General features: G+C 45.6%; 1 protein-coding gene across 5 annotated transcripts in view; it reads right to left on the reverse strand.

Moving 5' to 3' along the window:
- Positions 1 to 3,905: 3,905 nt before the first annotated feature.
- The window catches only part of LOC137518038 (FAST kinase domain-containing protein 4-like), a 66,572-nt gene continuing 51,484 nt past the window's right edge, over positions 3,906 to 18,993 (reverse strand). For 3 of the 5 annotated variants that reach the window (XM_068235228.1, XM_068235227.1, XM_068235226.1), the window contains 2 exons: positions 12,012 to 12,126; positions 3,906 to 4,501 (listed from right to left, as the gene is read on the reverse strand). In XM_068235228.1, the coding sequence (XP_068091329.1) occupies positions 4,400 to 4,501; positions 12,012 to 12,126 (217 nt within the window). In that variant the 3' untranslated portion in view covers positions 3,906 to 4,399. Of the gene's footprint in view, positions 4,502 to 12,011; positions 12,127 to 18,993 lie in introns of those variants that run through there. The other 2 variants (XR_011020730.1, XR_011020731.1) reach the window with 1 other exon arrangement.

Genomic DNA, 18,993 nt, shown 5'->3' on the forward strand with positions numbered 1-18,993 from the left:
AAGACACTAGTATGAAAAGGGGTGAGCTCTGGATCAAATTCGAATTAAATTTAATCCTCTAATTAGTGCAGCTGAGTGGGGGTGTGCATGGGGGGGGTTAAACTTACCCAGAAGGCTTCTTCTTTAACCCGACCCACGGCGCATCCCACGCCACGGTCACGTGACTACAAATACTTCCTCCTTCCGGGTTGAAGGAGGAAGCGTAGTAATCATGTGACGCAGCTTTGAATGCATCGTGGGACAGGCTGTGGGATGGGTTGAAGAAGAAGGCTGCTGGGTAAGTTTAACCCCCCTCCCCCATGCATACACCCACTCAGCTGCACTAATTTGGAAGATGAAATCCGAATTAAACTCATTTGGATTTCATCTGCATTTGATCCGGAGCTCATCCTGGAGTATGAATATTTGTTAAGCAAATAAGGGGGAGGAGGAGGAGCTGCTGCCCAAAACATTTCCCATTTCCACTGACTGTAATTATTCCTCTCATTCCACCCTGGCATTTGGGCCCATGTATGTATCCCTTTATTTTGGACGTATGGTCATGGATTGCTGTAATCTCAGCGAGCTCCCAGCCAGAATATCTGCAAAGCGTTTGCCCTGTTACCTTAGTCCAGCATCTGAAGGAGTTATCAGTCACAGTGGAAGCAAACCTTTCCCTGTGGAAGATCATTTCTGTTCAGAATTATCAAATCCTAAAATCATAATGAGCTGCCCATTTCTGTACATTACCTTGACTATTATTTATTTGAGCTTCTGTATTTTCATCGTGCCCCCTTAGAGGGAGGCGTGGTTTCAAAGTTGGATACTTACCTTAGAAGGGGGGAGACGCTGGGTACTCCAGTAGTTTCTCTGACGCTTCTACGCCCCTCCTACTCTCAGACCTTCTAAACAGTTTTTGACATTACAGTTGAAGATTGCTCACAGCTGCGCTCCCCTCCATGGCCTCGATTCATAAAGCATTACCTCATGTGGTAATGCTGAAAACAGCAAACTTTCCCGACCACTTAGAAATGTGTCAATTCATAAAGGCTGTTACCGCATAAAAAGCTGACATTACCGACCAGGGAGATAAATTACCGACTTGGCTGTAGTTTCCTCCAACACATGTCAGTAAATTGTCAGCAAATGTCAATTCATAAAGCCTGCAACAAGCGGTAAGCCTGACGATAGTTACCGACATCTCCGGTGAGGCGTTAACAAGTTACCGACACCTCTGATGAATGCACAGTGCAGAGAGCCGAAGTCTGTTTGAGTCATCTGTGCAGAGAGCCAGAGAGCAGTCTGTGTGAGTCATTTGAGCAGGCAGCGAAAGTCTGTGCGAGTCATCTTTCTGAGTCATTTATGCAGGCAGGGAAAGTCTGTGCGAGTCATTTGTCGAGTCATTTGTGCAGGGCAAAAGAGAGAATTGCCACACTGCTCTACTCTACCGCTCAATGGGCTGCGGTAATTTACCGACCTTCAAAGGCAGCTGGGGAAATCTTTATGAATTAGCACACAGACCAGAATACCGAGTGCGGTATTTTCCTGACAAGATTTTTTTTTATTGCACTGCTTTTTATGAATCAAGGCCCATGTGTATGAGTGTGGCCGTATGGTGTAGACGCAATGTACAACCCGCACCTGCACAGTAGAACAGAACAGCTCATGCATGGCTTTTTTCTCCGTGCACAAGCGGCTCCTGCGCAGGCGTGAACCCACTGGTGCCTGCATGGAGGGAAGCGCAAAGTTGGTCCTGGCTGACAGTGAAGGGGTTGCGGAGGATCAGGGAAGTCTCTAGAGCAAGCAGAAGCTTTCCCCTACTGATGTATGTATGTAAAAAATTTTTTTTTTAAGTTATAGGTTTACTTTAACTACTTCACCTTCACCTTTCAATACTCCTCCCTTTCATTTGCCAATAATGTTATCACTACTTATCACAGCAAAATGATCTGCATCTTGTTTTAGGCTTTCTTTGGATGGTACATTTTGGTAAGATTTATTCTATTGTAAATGCATTTTAATGGGAATAACAAGCAAAAAATTTTTGGCCACAATATCTTTAAAATAATACATGCTACTGTGGATAAACACATTTTATTTGCCCATTTGTCACGGTTATTGAAACGTTTAAATTACACTCACCTAAAAGATTATTAGGAACACAATTTCTCATGAATGCAGTTATCTAATCAACCAATCACATGGCAGTTGCTTCATTGCATTTAGGGGTGTGGTCCTGGTCAAGACAATCTCCTGAACTCTAAACTGAATGTCAGAATGGGAAAGGTGATTTAAGCAATTTTGAGCGTGGCATGGTTGTTGGTGCCAGATGGGCCGGTCTGAGTATTTCACAATCTGCTCAGTTACTGGGATTTTCACGCACAACCATTTCTAGGGTTTACAAAGAATGGTGTGAAAGGGAAAAACATCCAGTTTGCGTCAGTCCTGTGGGCGAAAATGCCTTGTTGATGCTAGAGGTCAGAGGAGAATGGGCCGACTGATTCAAGCTGATAGAAGAGCAACGTTAACGAAAATAATCACTCGTTACAACCGCTGAATACAGCAAAGCATTTGTGAAGCCACAAGATGCACAACCTTGAGGCGGATGGGCTACAATAGCAGAAGTCCCCACCGAGTACCACTCATCTCCTCTACAAATAGGAAAAAGAGGCTACAATTTGCACGAGCTCACCAAAATTGGACAGTTGAAGACTGGAAAAATGTTGCCTGATCTCGATAGTCAGAATTTGGTGTAAATAGAATGAGAACATGGATCCATTATGCCTTGCTACCACTGTGCAGGCTGGTGGTGTAATGGTGTGGGGGATGTTTTCTTGGCACACTTGGCCCCTTAGTGCCAATTGGGCATCGTTTAAATTCCACGGGCTATCTGGGCATTGTTTCTGACCATGTCCATCCCTTCATGACCACCATGTACCCATCCTCTGATGGCTACTTCCAGCAGGATAATGCACCATGTCACAAAGCTCGAAACATTTCAAATTGGTTTCTTGAACATGACAATGAGTTCACTGTACTAAAATGGCCCCCACAGTCACCAGATCTCACCCCAATAGAGCATCTTTGGGATGTGATGGAACAGGAGCTTCATGCTCTGGATGTGCATCCCACAAATCTCCATTAAGTGCAAGATGCTATCCTATCAATATGGGCAAACATTTCTATTAAATGCTTTCAGAATCAATGCCACATAGAATAAAGGCAGTTCTGAAGGCAAAAGGGGGTCAAACACCGTATTAGTATGGTGTTCCTAATAATCCTTTCAGTGAGTTTACGTCACTAGTACAATGTATGACGAGAATATTTCCTTTGGAAATAAAGATGTATTTTTTTCAGGTTTGTGTCCATCACTAATAACAAGCCCTTACATGCAAAAATAATAGTAATATACCCTTCATGACAAACATATTAAACACTTCCTAACCTCTGTTTCCCCCCCCCCCCCCTTAAAAAACAGAGAAATGTTCACATTAGCTCCTCCCATTCATTTGTCAATAACTTTAGTGTTACTTATCACATTGAAATTATGTATATATTGTTTTTTTAGCCGCAAATTAGGCTTTTTTGGGGTAGTACTTTATTCTAACAGCCATTTTATTTTACATGCATTTCAAAGGGAATAATTAGAAAAAAAATATTTCTGAGTTTTCAGCCATTATAGTTTTAAAATAAAATGTGCTTTGGTAGATAAAATCCACACGTTTTATTTGCCCATTTGTCCCGGTTAATACAATGTTTAACTTGTGTCCCTAGTACAATGTATCGTGATAATATTTTATCCGGAAATAAAGGTGCATTTTTTTCTGTTTTCTGATTCTTTTAATACTATTTTAATAATTACTAGCCTTTATTTTCAAAATTAACAGTAATATACCTTCATGACAAACATACCAAAAGTCCAGAAGTTATTATTTTTTTTTTAATGGTGTACTTTTTTATTTTACATGTATTTTTACTATTTGTCCACTAGATGTCCCCCACTTTATCTTTATCTATCTTACCTGTGCGTACTGGTAGTAAGAAATGTGTGTGTTTATTTTCGATTTATCAATGACCACGGCATCTCATTGATGCTTGTGATAATTTTTATAGGCACTTAGATCGGTAATTGGGAACTGTGTTCTGTGTGGGAAAGGCCGCGATGAGAACGCGCGCCGGAGCTTGCGCAAGCTCGCACAACGCCAATCGTGGCAGGACACGTATATCTGAAACCGGTACAGTTCTCCCGCGGGGCGTAGATATACTGTCTTATTTTCAAGAAGTGTTAAAAAGAGACAAAACAACAATAAAGTTTTTCCATAATTTTTTTTTATAGCGGATTCCTGCCCCTTGCAGCCACACGGCTGTAGGATACATATATACAAAAACACACACGCGTCCCCGGAGTCCGGCAGTTTCCTCACCGCGCCATGTCCTCAGCCACCGCCTTCTTAATCTGATCCTTCAGGTAGCTCTGCTTCAGCCACTCTGAATTCAGTTCCTGCCATTTGTAGTAAGGCACCTGCAACGGGGGAGAAACTTGCATCAGAGGGCCCCTGTAACATCTCACTGACGAGAGCTGAACCACACCCAGAATTTATCAAACAGTGACATGACTGTACAGAAAAGGAAAGAATTCCAATTGGACATATTTTTGTTTTCTATAACAGGTTTTGTAAGAACTAGAAGAATAGTCAGTTCAAATAAACAGAGAGTGACATGACAGTGTGGCATAACATACAGTAAAAAGATGTCTACCAGCAATTTCTTGTTCTTATAGTTGTCCTACCTGCCTTTGTCCCACAACAATGTCATCAGTGTAAAGGTGGCCACACAATTCATTTTTTTTTTCTACCAGCAAAATCCAATTGATTTTTCCGCTTGACCGGACAAGTTGAAAAATCAAACCAATATATTATACATGGATGATTGGTTTGAAAAAAACATATTTTTGTTTGTTTGTTTTCTTTGATAAATCTGATAAGATATTTATTGAAAAATTCTGAAAAAAATCAATTACATTTTTTGCGGTAAAAAAAAAAAAAAAAGTTTGTTTTTATAGATATTCGACTGATTTGGTTAACTCGTGTATGGCCCCCTTAAAAGGTCACAATTACTCTGTCAGGTCACAGCATAGCTAGTCCTGGAAGCAGCCATATTGCATGGGTATGTTATATCAAGTTCAGAGAGAGCTGTCCATGGAAAAAAAAAAAAGCACTGTGCTGCTGGATCAGTGCAGCTGCTATCTAGATAAGCTTCTTGCTCTGCTTAGCAAACAGCAGTGTTCGCCCCCAAGCTCTTTGGAGCACCCGGCTAGTTTTGGTGAGCACCCGGCAGTCATCGGCTCACCTCCTCCTATGCTGCAAGCAGAGTTGCTCACAGAAGCACTGGCCCTGTTTTTCATGCCACCCGGCTGGAAAAAAATTCTGGGGAGAACACTGAAACAGTCTTATCTCCTGCAATCAGTGTAAAGGTGCGTACTCGTCGGATTTTTCCAAACGACCGGCCGTTTGGACGTCAAATCGGGCGTGTGTACAAATGGTCATTTAGCTGATGAGACTGGTTTTGACGGATCTGCTTGGAGGATTGGTCAAATCCAGTGTTATCAGCTGAACGACCGTTTGTACACACACCCAATTTGATGTCCAAACAACCGGTCGTTCCGACGTCCAAACTACCTGTCGTTTGGAAAAATCCGACGAGTGTATGTACCTTATAATGGGAGGAAGGAGAGTTGAATGTGGTGCAGCTTTCCGCAATCCCAATCACCAGGGATGGTCAGTGCTCCACACAGCGAATGTCCTGGCTGCAGCCCGGATGTAAGAAGAATCAGAAGAAGAATCAGAAGAATCAGAAGTTTATTTCGCCAAGCATGACTGGGACATGCCCGGAATTGGGTTTGGCACAAAAAACAGAGAACTCAGCGACAAAAAAGATAAGAAGCAAAAAACAGCAGTAATACAAAAAGACAACAACACAGACATTAAGTACAACCATGACATCTACCCCCAAAACAGATGACGCCCAAAAGAGTGCAGTAAGTTGTACAGTAACTAGGTGTAGCTTTAGAAAGGGGAACAATGGTGGCAGAAAGAAAAATAAAAAACACCCACACAGACAGTGGGTGACCTATCACTCATATCGTTGGAACCCTATGATCAGACTCAGACTACTGGCCTGAGGGGGGGAGCCAGTGGATGGAATTCAAGAGTCTAACGGCAGCAGGGAAAAAGGAGTTCATATGCCTAGCTGTCTTGATGGAAATGGTCTGTAGCCTTCTGCCTGATGGGAGCACATTAAAGTAACGGTGACCTGGGTGTGAGCGGTCGTTTGCGATCCTTTGTGCTCTGGAGCGCAGTCTGGAGTTGTAGAGAAGGTCAAGCGAAGGGAGTGGTTTCCCAATGATTCTCTCCGCCGACCTGATGACCCTCTGAAGCTTGTATTTGTCCTTGTTTGAGGATCCAGCATACCACACCAGAATAGAGGTGCAGATGACGGATTCTATGGTGGCAGAGTAGAAGTTTGCCATAAGCTCCTCTGCCATCCCGAACTTCCTCAGTTGGCGAAGGAAGAAGAGTCTTTGTTGGGCCTTCCTTTGTGTGGTGCTCGTGTGCGTCTTCCAGCACAGGTCACTGGAGATCTGCGTACCAAGGAGGCGGACACTAGATACCTTTTCCACCTCAGTGCCATCAATGAAGATTGGGGGTGGGGTGGGGGCCTGCTTCCTGAAGTCAATGACCATCTCCACGGTTTTGGCTGTGTTGAGGACCAGCCTGTTTTCCTTGCACCAACGGCAAATTTTGTCGACCTGCTGACGATAGTCGTGCTCGTCATTTTTGGTCACAAGACCGATGATGGTGGTGTCGTCAGCGAATTTGACGACCTTGACCGAGTCTGCTGTGGATCTGCAGTTGTTGGTGTAGAGGGAAAACAGAATTGGCGACAGGACGCAGCCCTGTGGGGCACCTGTGTTGGTAGACCTTTCCTGGGAGGAGATCTTGCCCAGCTTGACGACCTGTGATCTGTTGGTCAGGAAGTCTGTGATCCAGAGGCGTAGGGTCGAGTGAACGTCAAGTGCCTCCAGGTTGTTCTGAAGGATGCGAGGGCAGATTGTATTAAATGCCGAACTGAAGTCGAGTAGAAGAATTCTGGCGTATGAGTCAGGTTTATCCAGGTGATCACTGATGAGCTCAAGGCAGATGTTGATGGCATCGTCTGTGGACCTGTTTGCTCTGTACGCGAACTGGTACGGGTCCAGTCGGGGTAGTGTGGAATTCTTGAGTTCGGACAGGACCGCCTTTTCTAGGGTCTTCATGATGACCGAGGTGAGGGCCACAGGTCTGTAGTTATTTAGGTCAGATATGCCCTGCTTCTTGGGGACAGGGATGATTGTGGACCTCTTGAAGCATTTGGGGACTCTGCCCTCCTGTAGGGACTTGGCATAGATGGAGGAGAGGACAGGGGCTAACTGCTGTGAGCAAGATTTTAGGCATGCTGGTGACACACCGTCCGGGCCGGGAGCTTTCCTAGGGTTGAGTGAGGCCAGAAGACGCCTGACCTCGGCCTCACTTGCCCTCAGCGGAGGTGGGCTCGATTCTGACTCAGCATCTGCGGGGGGGGCGTAAGGTGTTGGAGGCCCCGCTGGTTCTGGTTGGTTCTCGAACCTGCAGTAGAAAGCACTGAGCTCTTCGGCTAGCTTGATGTTTGGTGTGGCGTGCTGAGGGGGGGGCTTATAGTTGGTGGCAGACTTGAGCCCCTTCCAGACGGCTCGTGGATCGTTCGAGCTAAGGTTGTGCCTCAGCTTCTCAGAGTACTCTTTCTTGGCTGCCCTGAGTTCCCTGTTAAGGTTGTTCCTCGCTGCTCTATACTCGTCCAGGTTGCCTGACTTGTGCGCTGTTTCTTTGCGTCTCCGCAGTTGCCGAAGTTTGTTTGAGAACCACGGTTTATTGTTCGGGTAGACCTTGAAAGTCTTGGTTGGAATGCAGGAGTCCTCACAGAATGCGATGTATGAGGCGACGTTGTCGGCCCACTCATCCAGATCTGGTGCTTCCAGAGCCCTCCAGTCGGTGCTGTCGAAGCAGGCCTGAAGTTGGAGCTTTGCCTCGCTTGACCACACTTTAGTTGATCTCTGGACTGGTTTCGCTGTCTCCAGTTTCCGTTTGTAGGTTGGGATCAGGAGGATGAGGCTGTGGTCCGAGGAGCCCAGTGCTGCAAGCGGAACTGCTTTGTATGCGTTTCTCAGGACTGTGTAGCAGTGGTCCAGGGTGTTCAGATTCCTGGTAGGGCAGTCAACATGCTGATGATAGCGCGGGAGCTCTTTGCGGAGGTTGGCCTTGTTGAAATCCCCCATGACAATGAACAGCGCGTCTGGGAAGGACAGCTCCCACTGTGAGATGGTGTCGCTGAGGTCGCTCAGGGCTTGTTTGATGTCAGCGTCTGGTGGTATATATGCCCCTGCAAGGACGAGGGAAGAGAACTCCCTAGGTGAGTATGAGGGTCTGCAGTTGACCAACAGAAGCTCGAGATTTGGCGAGCATTTCTTGGTGAGCACAGAACTGGAGGGGCACCATAGTGAGCTGATGTAAAAGCAGATGCCGCCTCCCTTCTTTTTTCCAGAGCGGGCGGTGTCGCGGTCAGCCCGCATAAGATTGAAGCCTGGAAGTTGGAGGGCATTGTCCGGGATGCCGTCGTGCAACCACGTTTCCGTGAAGCAGAGGATTGGTGTGTGACTGCTGAGCCCCCTCTTGTCGCTGAGAAGATTGAGTTCATCTAGTTTGTTTGGGAGGGAGCGGACATTTCCGAGGAGGATTGAGGGGATGGATGACCTCAGACCTTTCCTTTGAAGTCTGACTCGAGCTCCTGCTCGGCAGCCTCTCCTGCGCTGTCTTACCCCAGGGCTGTGGATAGAGCCTGCAATCATAAGAGCATGGCTCCACACTGAGTTGTACAAGTGCCAGTCCTTGGGGTGTAAGGCAGAATGTGCTTCCCAGGCGATAAGCTGGGACTTGCTGAAGGTGATGACGGGGGTGTTAGGTGGTGTGGTGCGTGCAGGGGTACCCATTTCATCTGGGGAGGAAGTGGCTCTGTAGTGCAACACAGTCCATCATCTGGGCAATGCAACACAGTCCTACATGAGCTATGCAGTACAAGACGTCTCTGGCCAGAGTGGGAAGCCAAGTTGTTCAAGACTAGGGGCTGGTTCACACGGACATCCACCCAGCTTCCAGCGGCGTCTCGCCAGCAGCGTGATCAGCGATTTTGGGGACACTAGCCACGGCGGTTAACCGATCCTGGACGCTACATGTAGCGGGGAAAATCAGGATCGGAACGCTGCGTTCGTGCAAATGCTGGTAAAAGCCTGGTAAAAATGCTCCTATTCACTTGAATGGGACCGTTTGCTGGATTGTATTGCTGTCTGGGTTCACACTGAGCAAAATTCCACTGGCTGAGATTAACAGGAAGTGAGGGAAATTCTCCTCAGCGAGGAACAACGGACCACAAAAAGAGAAAAAAAGTTTGTCTTAGTTAGAGGAGGCGTTTACATTTTGTTAGTTTTACTAAGGGCTGGTTCTCACTCTGTGCACAAATCGCGACTGCAATTTTGTATCCTGAAATTATGCGACTTTGCAATAGAACGAGGATCACATGTCAATCACCCCCAAAATGCTGCATGCAGCACGTCTGCCATGTATGCAAATCGCATTGCAGTAAGAATGATCCCATAGATACTTTAGTAACAGCGCTTTGCCAATTCCCGCCCATCAGCAAATTGCTGAAAAGTGCCCCAGTGTGAACCGGCCCAAACACTAACACCTCTCCTGTAGATGCCCAAGGCTAGGTCAACATTAGGGCAAAAACCTGCTCTGATCCGAGCAGGATTATCCACCAAGTGACCTAGGCAGGTGTTTAGGGCCTAGTGGGTGTCAAGGGGCCCACATGTCACCTTCTTTGACCTTTCTCCACTTCTGCTTACCAAAAGGACCACAAGGGGGCTCCAAATTGTAGCCCTATGTTTCCGCCAGGGCTCTAAGCTCATTGGCCCCGAGCCCAGCAGCGTTGTCAGCGGTGGGAGGACCCGAATGGCTGCGGCATCGACGGGCCGAATGCACCACGGAGAGTAGTGTGATCCACTCACTGGACGCTGCAACGGGGCACAACACATGCGCTGCGGATACGCTGTGAACGCCATATTGTACATCTGCCGTTAGTGTGAACTAAGCCTAACACTAACCTCCCTCCCAGCTACCTTTTCACCTAGCACTAACCCTTAGGGCATGACTATGTTGGCCGACACCATTCCCACCCCCTCACACTAACCAACGAAACTCACTACTGTATATAAAGATACCAGTGCGCACTCCACAGTGATCAATATCTGAAAAAAAAGCACAAAGCTCCCATAGCGTAATACTGTAACTGATAAGAAGGTCAGCAGCACACAGTGACCATAACATCAGAATCCTCAACTGCTGGAATAAACTTATCGGTGGAATCATGCTTGGGTTATCCTTACTGGCTGGATGACAGCACAAGCGCTAGATCCAACTGGTGTATGAGGTGGCAACGATCCGGTGAGCCCGTCTGATTGATTGAGGATTCTGATGTGATGGTCACTGTGTGCTGCTGACCTTCTTATCAGTTACAGTATTACGCTATGGGAGCTTTGTGCTTTCTTTTCAGATACTGATCACAGTGGAGAGCGCACTGGTATTTCATCCTGGAATCTTTTCTACGTGCGAACCCAATTAATTGGCCTCAATTCATTAAGCTTAAAGAGAAACTCTAACCTAGAATTGAACTTTATCCCAATCAGTAGCTGATACCCCCTTTTACATGAGAAAAATAATGCTTTTCACAAACAGACCATCAGGGGGCGCTGTATGACTGATTTTGTGCTGAAACCCCTCCCACAAGAAGCTCTGGGACCACAGTACTCTGGGCAAACTGCCACAATGTAACAGTGCTCACAGACAGGAATTAGCTGTTTACAGCTGTCTCTAACAGCCAAAACAGCTAGGAGCAGCTACATAACCTGCCCACAGTAAAAATGTCACCATGTAATAAATGTCAGAATGTAAATCGGGGAGAGGAAAGATTTTACAATGAGCAAACACTGACTAAATCATTTATACATAATTATGGTAAAAAAATGAAGCACTTTTTTACTACATTATTTTCACTGGAGTTCCTCTTTAACTCCTGTCTTTAATAACTCTTCTGAGCTGTTTTACAGTTATCACAATTATATCACCATAGTGATAACTGTAAAACAGCTCAGAAGAGTTATTATAAGGACCACTATCACAAAAAAAGTAGGCAGTTAAAAAATGTGACAGATGACAGGTTTTGGGCCAGTCCATCTTTTTAAGGGGGATTCTCAGGGCTTTCTTTGTTTTCAACAGCATTTCCTGAACAACAGTTGCAAAATCTAACTGACATAATAGTGTGCAAGTGATCAGGGAGGCCGGCTGGTATCTTGCTATTTTGGCAGTTAAACTGCTGTTCAGGAAATCTGTCACATTTTTTAACTGCCTACTTTTTTCACGATAGTGGTCCTTTAGAGACAGGAGTTAAGCTTAGTGAATTGAGGCCACCGATACCAGACTCTTTATGCGGTTGGCGCAGTATATCTGAATGTCTAAACTCACAAGTGCTCATTACGCCCTTCCCACCCCCCAGCTAAGATTCAGTTACAACCTAGTCACACTCATTACTCTTCCATGCACCTGCCTATATCTAAGCCATGCACCCAAAGCGACCCCTTGGCGCTGCATAACTGCAACAACAGATGCCCATCTATGGTGTTGCAGAATTACGACAGGCGTCGCTCACGCCCAAATGAAGTGACCTGCAATCTTCTGGTCAAAATCTTGAGAACGGTCTTCTGACCAACCTACTGAGTCTTCACCTGTGCTAGCTGTGCCATAAACCAGGACTGTTACCTTATTACTCCAGACAGAAAATCTGCTATCTGCATTGGGCTTTTCTGAATTAAACCATTTATTCCATTCTATAGTAAATGGAGACCTCACCTCTACCACCAAGAATCCGGCCGCCTGTAGGTGTCGCCGATTCATCATGTATCTCCCCAGCAAATCCTTGGAATGGACACAGAAGTAAGAGAAGTCCCGACACACAACGACGAGCCTGAGGGAAAAAGGAGAAAACAGAGGTTAACTACTTAAAGTGAACCTCCGGACTAAAAATCTACTCAGCAGAACTGAAAAGGCTTGGTGTTTCTTTAACAGTTTTACAGCATCAGAACTTTGTTTTTCTTACCAAAGCATCATTTTTAGCTGCATTTTTACTTTGGCTCCCCCCATCAAAGAAAAAAAGCTCGGGCTTTTTTTCCCTGATGCTGTGCAGAGTATGATGGGATTTCCTATGTTGTTATTCACGTTGCCTAGCAACTGGGAGAGGTGCTCAGGACACAGGACAGTTGGAACTGTGTCTCATGCTCCCTGTCACCTCCTTTCAACCAAAAAGATGGCTGCCCTCATGAAATCAAACATTTGCCTGTTCTTTTATAACAGGGTGGGTAAGAGATTATATTACCTATCTATTTTAATTAACATAACTAATGTAACTTAATGACAGTATGTTTGTTTAGGCTGGAGTTCCTCTTTAAAGAGAACCTGTACTGAGTAAAATATTTAAAATAAACACATGAGGTAACTTCAAATGAACATTACATAGTTACTTCGCCATCAGTTCCTCTCAGAAGCACACCATTTTCTTCTGACAATAATCCATTCCAGTTCTGACAATATTTTGTCAGATCTGAAATATATCAGTTGCTGTCAATAAAATACCAGTTGCTGTCAGTTATAGCTGAGAGGAAAACTGATGTACCAGGTAATGTCCATGTTTCCCTATGCCTCAAGTGGGCGATGTTACAGTTTAACTGTGTGCTGACCAGAAAGCTGTTATGGGTAAAGGCCATTTTCAAAATGGAGGACGGAAAATTCCCTTGATCACAGTGAACAAACAGGATGCGGGACAGGAGAAAGATGTTGAGGAGTAGACTACATCGAAGGTAAGTATGACTTGTGTATGTTTAATTTGAGTTTTAATTTTCAGTTCAGGTTTTCTTTAAGGACCGAGCTAACTGAAATCTACGGCCTGTTTTGTTGGTCACCTGACTGGCAGGGCGTAGATTTCAATTATCCGCTGCTGCGCGCATCCACCGCTTCAGTCCCTCCTGCCGATCTCGCCGCTTAATCCCCGACGTCTGTCGCCGCAGCTCACTGGCTCTGCCTGTCTCTATGAGCCGATTTCATTGGCTCCTGGCTCTGTCTTTCAATGTAAGCCGCTCCCATTGGCTTACATTAAAAGACAGTTTCATGAGCCAATGAAAGAGGCTCCTGACAGGCTCACAGGAACTCTGCCGTCATAGCGACGGCACACAGTGGGTGGCCCAGCATCCCGACGTGCGGCGGTTGCCATGGGTATGTGCGCCAATTCGTCGGTATTCGCAGTTTCTTTACCAGTGGTCTCCGGTCCTTAAGGGGGCAGAGACCGCTGGTACCTAAGTGGTTAAGAGGGTCTACATGAAAAGTTCTGCCCCGGAAAACCAAAATATTGTCCTTTCAGATCTCCTGTAATATCACCTATGCATTCAATCAATTATTCTACCAATGGATCGGCACTCACTGTGCATCTCCTTGTTTTTGCAGCTATCAGCCAATCATATGGCTGATAGCTGCAAATTACATACCCACTCACATCAAACACAAAATTGGAAGAAAATGTAAACACAGTACTTTAACCACTTCACCACTGAGGGGTTTTACCCCCTGACCACCAGAACAATTTTCACCTTTCAGCGCTCCTTCCATTCATTCGTCTATAACTTTATTATTACTTATCGCAATGAAATGAACTATATCTTGTTTTTTCCGCCACCAATTAGGCTTTCTTTAGGTGGGACATTATGCCAAGAATTATTTTATTCTAAATGTGTTTTAATAGGAAAAATAGGAAAAAATGTGGGAAAAAATTATTATTTTCAGTTTTCGGCCATTATAGTTTTTAAATAATGCATGCTACTGTAATTAAAACCCATGAAATTTGCCCATTATTCCCGATTATAAAACCGTTTAAATTATGTCCCTATCACAATGTTTGGCCCCAATATTTTATTTGGAAATAAAGGTGCATTTTTTTCAGTTTTGCATCCATCCCTAATTACAAGCCCGCAGTTTATAAAGTAACAGTGTTATACCCTCTTGACATAAATATTTAAAAAGTTCAGTCGCTAAGGTAACTATTTATGTATTTTCTTTAATTGTAAATTTTTATTTTTTTTTTAATTACAAAAAAAATAAATTGGGGAGTGTGGGAGGTAATGAGTTAATTTATTATGTAAAACAATTTATTTGTATGTGTAAAATGCATTAGGGTGTAGTTTACTATTTGGACACAAGATGGCCACAGTAAGTAGGTTTACATGCGACCTGTAAGCGACCGGAAGGACGCTTACAGGAAGCAGTAGGAGGCTGGGAGACTCACAATGATCGCGCTGTTTCTGAAAGAAGCAGCAGATCATTGCGGGGGCTTAGATCAACGAACAGGAATGGATTTTCCCGTTCATTGATCTCCGGGCAAGCGGGCGGGTGCGCGCGCACAAGCGGCGGTAGCGCGGACAGCGGCGGGAGCGCGGAAGGTACGGATTTCTCCGTCCCTGGTTTTTTAGGAGGGAAAAAAGGGGCGGAGAAATTCGTACCGCTGGGGGTAAAGTGGTTAAAGGAGTCATTAGGGAAAATGTAATAAAATACGTTCTACTTACTGGGGGCTTCCTCCAGCTCCAAGCTCCCAGCATGTCCTTCCCCGCAGCTCGCTCCCGGTCCCGGTCCCCGGTGATGACGTCAGGTCGGCCTGTACTGCGCCTGCGCGAGCGGCACTGTCAATCACCGCCACGTGGGCCGGAGCGGACTGCGCAGGCGCAGTACTACTGTGCCTGCGCAGTCCGCTCCAGCCCACATGGCGGTGACTGACAGCGCAGCTCGCGCAGGCGCAGTACAGGCCGACCTGGAGGTGCTGCGGCTAACGGCTGCGGGAAAGGACATGCTGGGAGCTTGGAGCTGGAGGAAGCCCCCGGTAAGTAGCACTTATTTTATTACATTTTCCCTGATGACTCCTTTAAAGGGAACCAGTGGCGGATTTATGAAATCTTAATAGGACACAGAGGAATGTCCTATGCACAATAACATGCCTCTGTGTCATTTTGGACAGGCCCCAGTCCTCTCGCGCTCTGCTATTCCCCCCCCCCCCCTGAAAAATACTGCCAGGCCAGCGACAGTCTGCTTACTTACTTGCTAGGTCGTGGCTTAGCTTCCGATTTGAGGAAGCTAGCGGAGGTGGGGAGTGGCGGGGGGAGCCACGATATGTAGGAGAAGCTGATTGACCAGTGCAGGTAAATAGCAGATTGTCGCTAGCCTGTCTGGTGATATACATACACTGGGGGGGGGGTTGGGTAGTAACAGCCAGGAGGTCTGTCAGTTGCCGGGAAATCGAATGCAGTTACTGCCTGGCACCCAATCAAGATTATTCCAACATGCCAGATCAATCGATTTGACCGACTGGAGATCACGCAAAACGAACAATTAGGTGGCCCTGTTGTAGCAATCGATCGACTCGATGCTGAATACTCGATGCCGGATATTGATGCCAAATATCGAGTAATGTACGGGCACCCGATATCTTCTGCAGCGCTGTTCAGAGTATATTGTCATGTCACTAACTGTTCCTCATAGGAGCTCACAATCTAATCCTACCGCAGTCTTACATCTATGGATGTATCGTGTAGTGTATGCATCGCAGACACACGCAGACACAAGCAGACACACACACGCAGACACACACACACACACACACACACACACACACACACACACACACACACACACACACGAATATTGGGAGCAACAACACCGTGAAGTCCAAAGAACACACAAGACAGGTCAGGAATCAAGTTATTGAGAAATTTAAAGCAGGCTTAGGCTACAAAAAGATTTCCAAAGCCTTGAACATCCCAAGGAGCACTGTTCAAGCGATCATTCAGAAATGGAAGGAGTATGGCACAACTGTAAACCTACCAAGACAAGGCCATCCACCTAAACTCACAGGCCGAACAAGGATGCTGATCAGAAATGCAGTCAAGAGGCCCATGGTGACTCTGGACGAGCTGCAGAGATCTACAGCTCAGGTGGGCGAATCTGTCCATAGGACAACTATTAGTCATGCACTGTACAAAGTTGTCCTTTATGGAAGAGTGGCAAGAAGAAAGGCATTGTTAACAGAAAGCATAAGAAGTCCCGTTTTCAGTTTGCCACAAGCCATGTGGGGGACACAGCAACCATGTGGAAGAAGGTGCTCTGGTCAGATGAGACCAAAATGGAACTTTTTGGCCAAAATGCAAAACGCTATGTGTGGCGGAAAACTAACACTGCACATCACTCTGAACACACCATCCCCACTGTCAAATATGGTGGTGGCAGCATCATGCTCGGGGGGTGCATCTCTTCAGCAGGGACAGGGAAGCTGGTCAGAGTTGATGGGAAGATAGATGGAGCCAAATACAGGGCAAGCTTGGATGAAAATCTCTTGGAGACTGCAAAAGACTTGAGACTGGGGCGGAGGTTCACCTTCCAGCAGGACAATGACCCTAAACATAAAGCCAGGGCAACAATGGAATGGTTTAAAACAAAACATATATATGTGTTAGAATGGCCCAGTCAAAGTCCAGATCTAAATCCAATCGAGAATCTGTGGCAAGATCTAAAAACTTCTGTTCACAAACGCTGTCCATCTAATCTGACTGAGCTGGAGCTGTTTTGCAAAGAAGAATGGGCAAGGATTTCAGTCTCTAGATGTGCAAAGCTGGTAGAGACATACCCTAAAAGACTGGCAGCTGTAATTGCAGCAAAAGGTGGTTCTACAAAGTATTGACTCAGGGGGCTGAATAATTACGCACACCCCACTTTGCAGTTATTTATTTGTAAAAAAATGTTTGGAATGATGTATGATTTTTGATCCACTTCTCACATGTACACCACTGTGTATTGGTCTTTCACATGGAATTCCAATAAAATTGATGCAAGTTTGTGGCAGTAATGTGACAAAATGTGGAAAACTTCAAGGGGGCCGAATACTTTTGCAACCCACTGTGTGTGTGTTCGTGTGTGTATGCGCGTGTGTGTTTGTATGCGTGTGTGTATGCGTGTGCGTATGCGCGTGTGTGTTCGTGTGTGTATGTGTGTGTACACACACACATATGAATATATATATATATATATATATATATATATATATATATATATATATATATATATATATATATATATATATATATATATATATATATATATATATATATATATATATATATACACACACACACACACACACACACACACAATAAACCTGGTGCATCCATGTTCCAGGACCTTCTGTCCTCAGTGTGTCCCCTTCTAACCCCAGTGTGCCCGCTCCCTCCCGTGTCTCCTGCTCCCCCGTATATAAGTAGTAAGTGTAGCAATGCTGTCTTATCTTATTCATGGCGCTTGTAGGATTCACAGTACTCTTATATGCAGCTCCCCCTAGTGATGGCTTTTGCTGATCACATCATCAGCAGAAGCTGTCACTAGGGGGAGCCGCACATAAGAAAAGAGGTCTGTGATCCCTGCGGGTGCCATGGATTAGGTAAGACAGCGCTGCTACACTTGCTACTTATACACACGGGGGAGCAGGGGAGGGAGCAGAGGCATGGGGGAGAGACAGTACTATAAGAAAATTTTTGGCTAGGGTTCAGGATATGTAATTCAAATAGTAGAAAATTTATTGATAATACAAAAAGACACAATTACATAGCTTGATTGCATGCAAAAATCAGCTTCATAAAAATACCCAATAAAAACTTGCGGAGCAACTAGGCAACCACTGAGAGATGCTCTGCCTTGACTGCAACTAGACTAATCTAAGCCGGCATCATACGTCCATTCATACAACCAAGCAAATGGCGCCCACTCACTCCTAAGCGTTGCTAAACTCCATTGCTGTGCGTACTGCTTGGAGGGCTGCTCCCATAGGGGCTATAAGAGTCCACCTGCACAGCAGCGATATTCAATGAGATAAACAATATTCTCCACAGGGATATAGGATAATTGGCAACTTGAGAGTCACTCTTACCACCTCCGTGATGACTGGCTGTGTGGGTACCCACTCGGTGGTGCTTCACAAAGTCCCATATGGTAACGGACAAGTCAGCCCTACCATCTGTATACAATGTACGCTTGAGCGGTGCTTCTTGGAGCGGTTGGCCGTGATGGAATCTGCTCCGTCAAAAACGGCGTCCTGATACTGTGCTCGGCGTCAGCATCAGCTGTTAACTGTCGGCTATACCGCTGCTACAAGCCGCAATCAGCAATGGCGGAGTAAGTCACGGCTCCGGAGTGAATACCATCCGCTGGTGTGGATATGACGTGCATGTGATGCACTAGGCTCCGCCCATCGACGCGTTTCCCGCCCCCTACAGGCGATTCGTCAGGATGTACTGGTAGGCGTACTCTTTCCTTCCTTTATGTCATGCACAGTCCCTTGCTCCGCCTCCCATCCAGCAACTGTTGCTAGTCAACAAACGGCTCCGTAGCTCCATGGAAGTAGTGAGAATTCTAAGTGATCGCCACACTCTCACACTTTATCCTTTACAGACACAGAGTATTCCACTCTACTTTGTGATAGTGACTATATAGTATCATGATTCTTCTTAATCGGATTGTCCAATAGTTCACTTACAGTATCTATAGTGACATTTCACTTAAACACAGCAAGGGGGAAGGCAGGGAGGGACAGGGAGAGAAAAAAAATCATCTCAGTGGGTTGAGTTCTCAGCATATATGTACTTCAACTCAACTCGCACAATGGCATGTCACTCTCATCTGTCATACCTCCGTTCACTCATGGGCTTGAACAATCACTCACCTATTACTAACTACGGGTGGGAGATTTCAGTTG

This window comes from Hyperolius riggenbachi, chromosome 5 (genome assembly GCF_040937935.1).
Source record: "Hyperolius riggenbachi isolate aHypRig1 chromosome 5, aHypRig1.pri, whole genome shotgun sequence".
Taxonomy (NCBI): Eukaryota; Metazoa; Chordata; class Amphibia; order Anura; family Hyperoliidae; genus Hyperolius; species Hyperolius riggenbachi.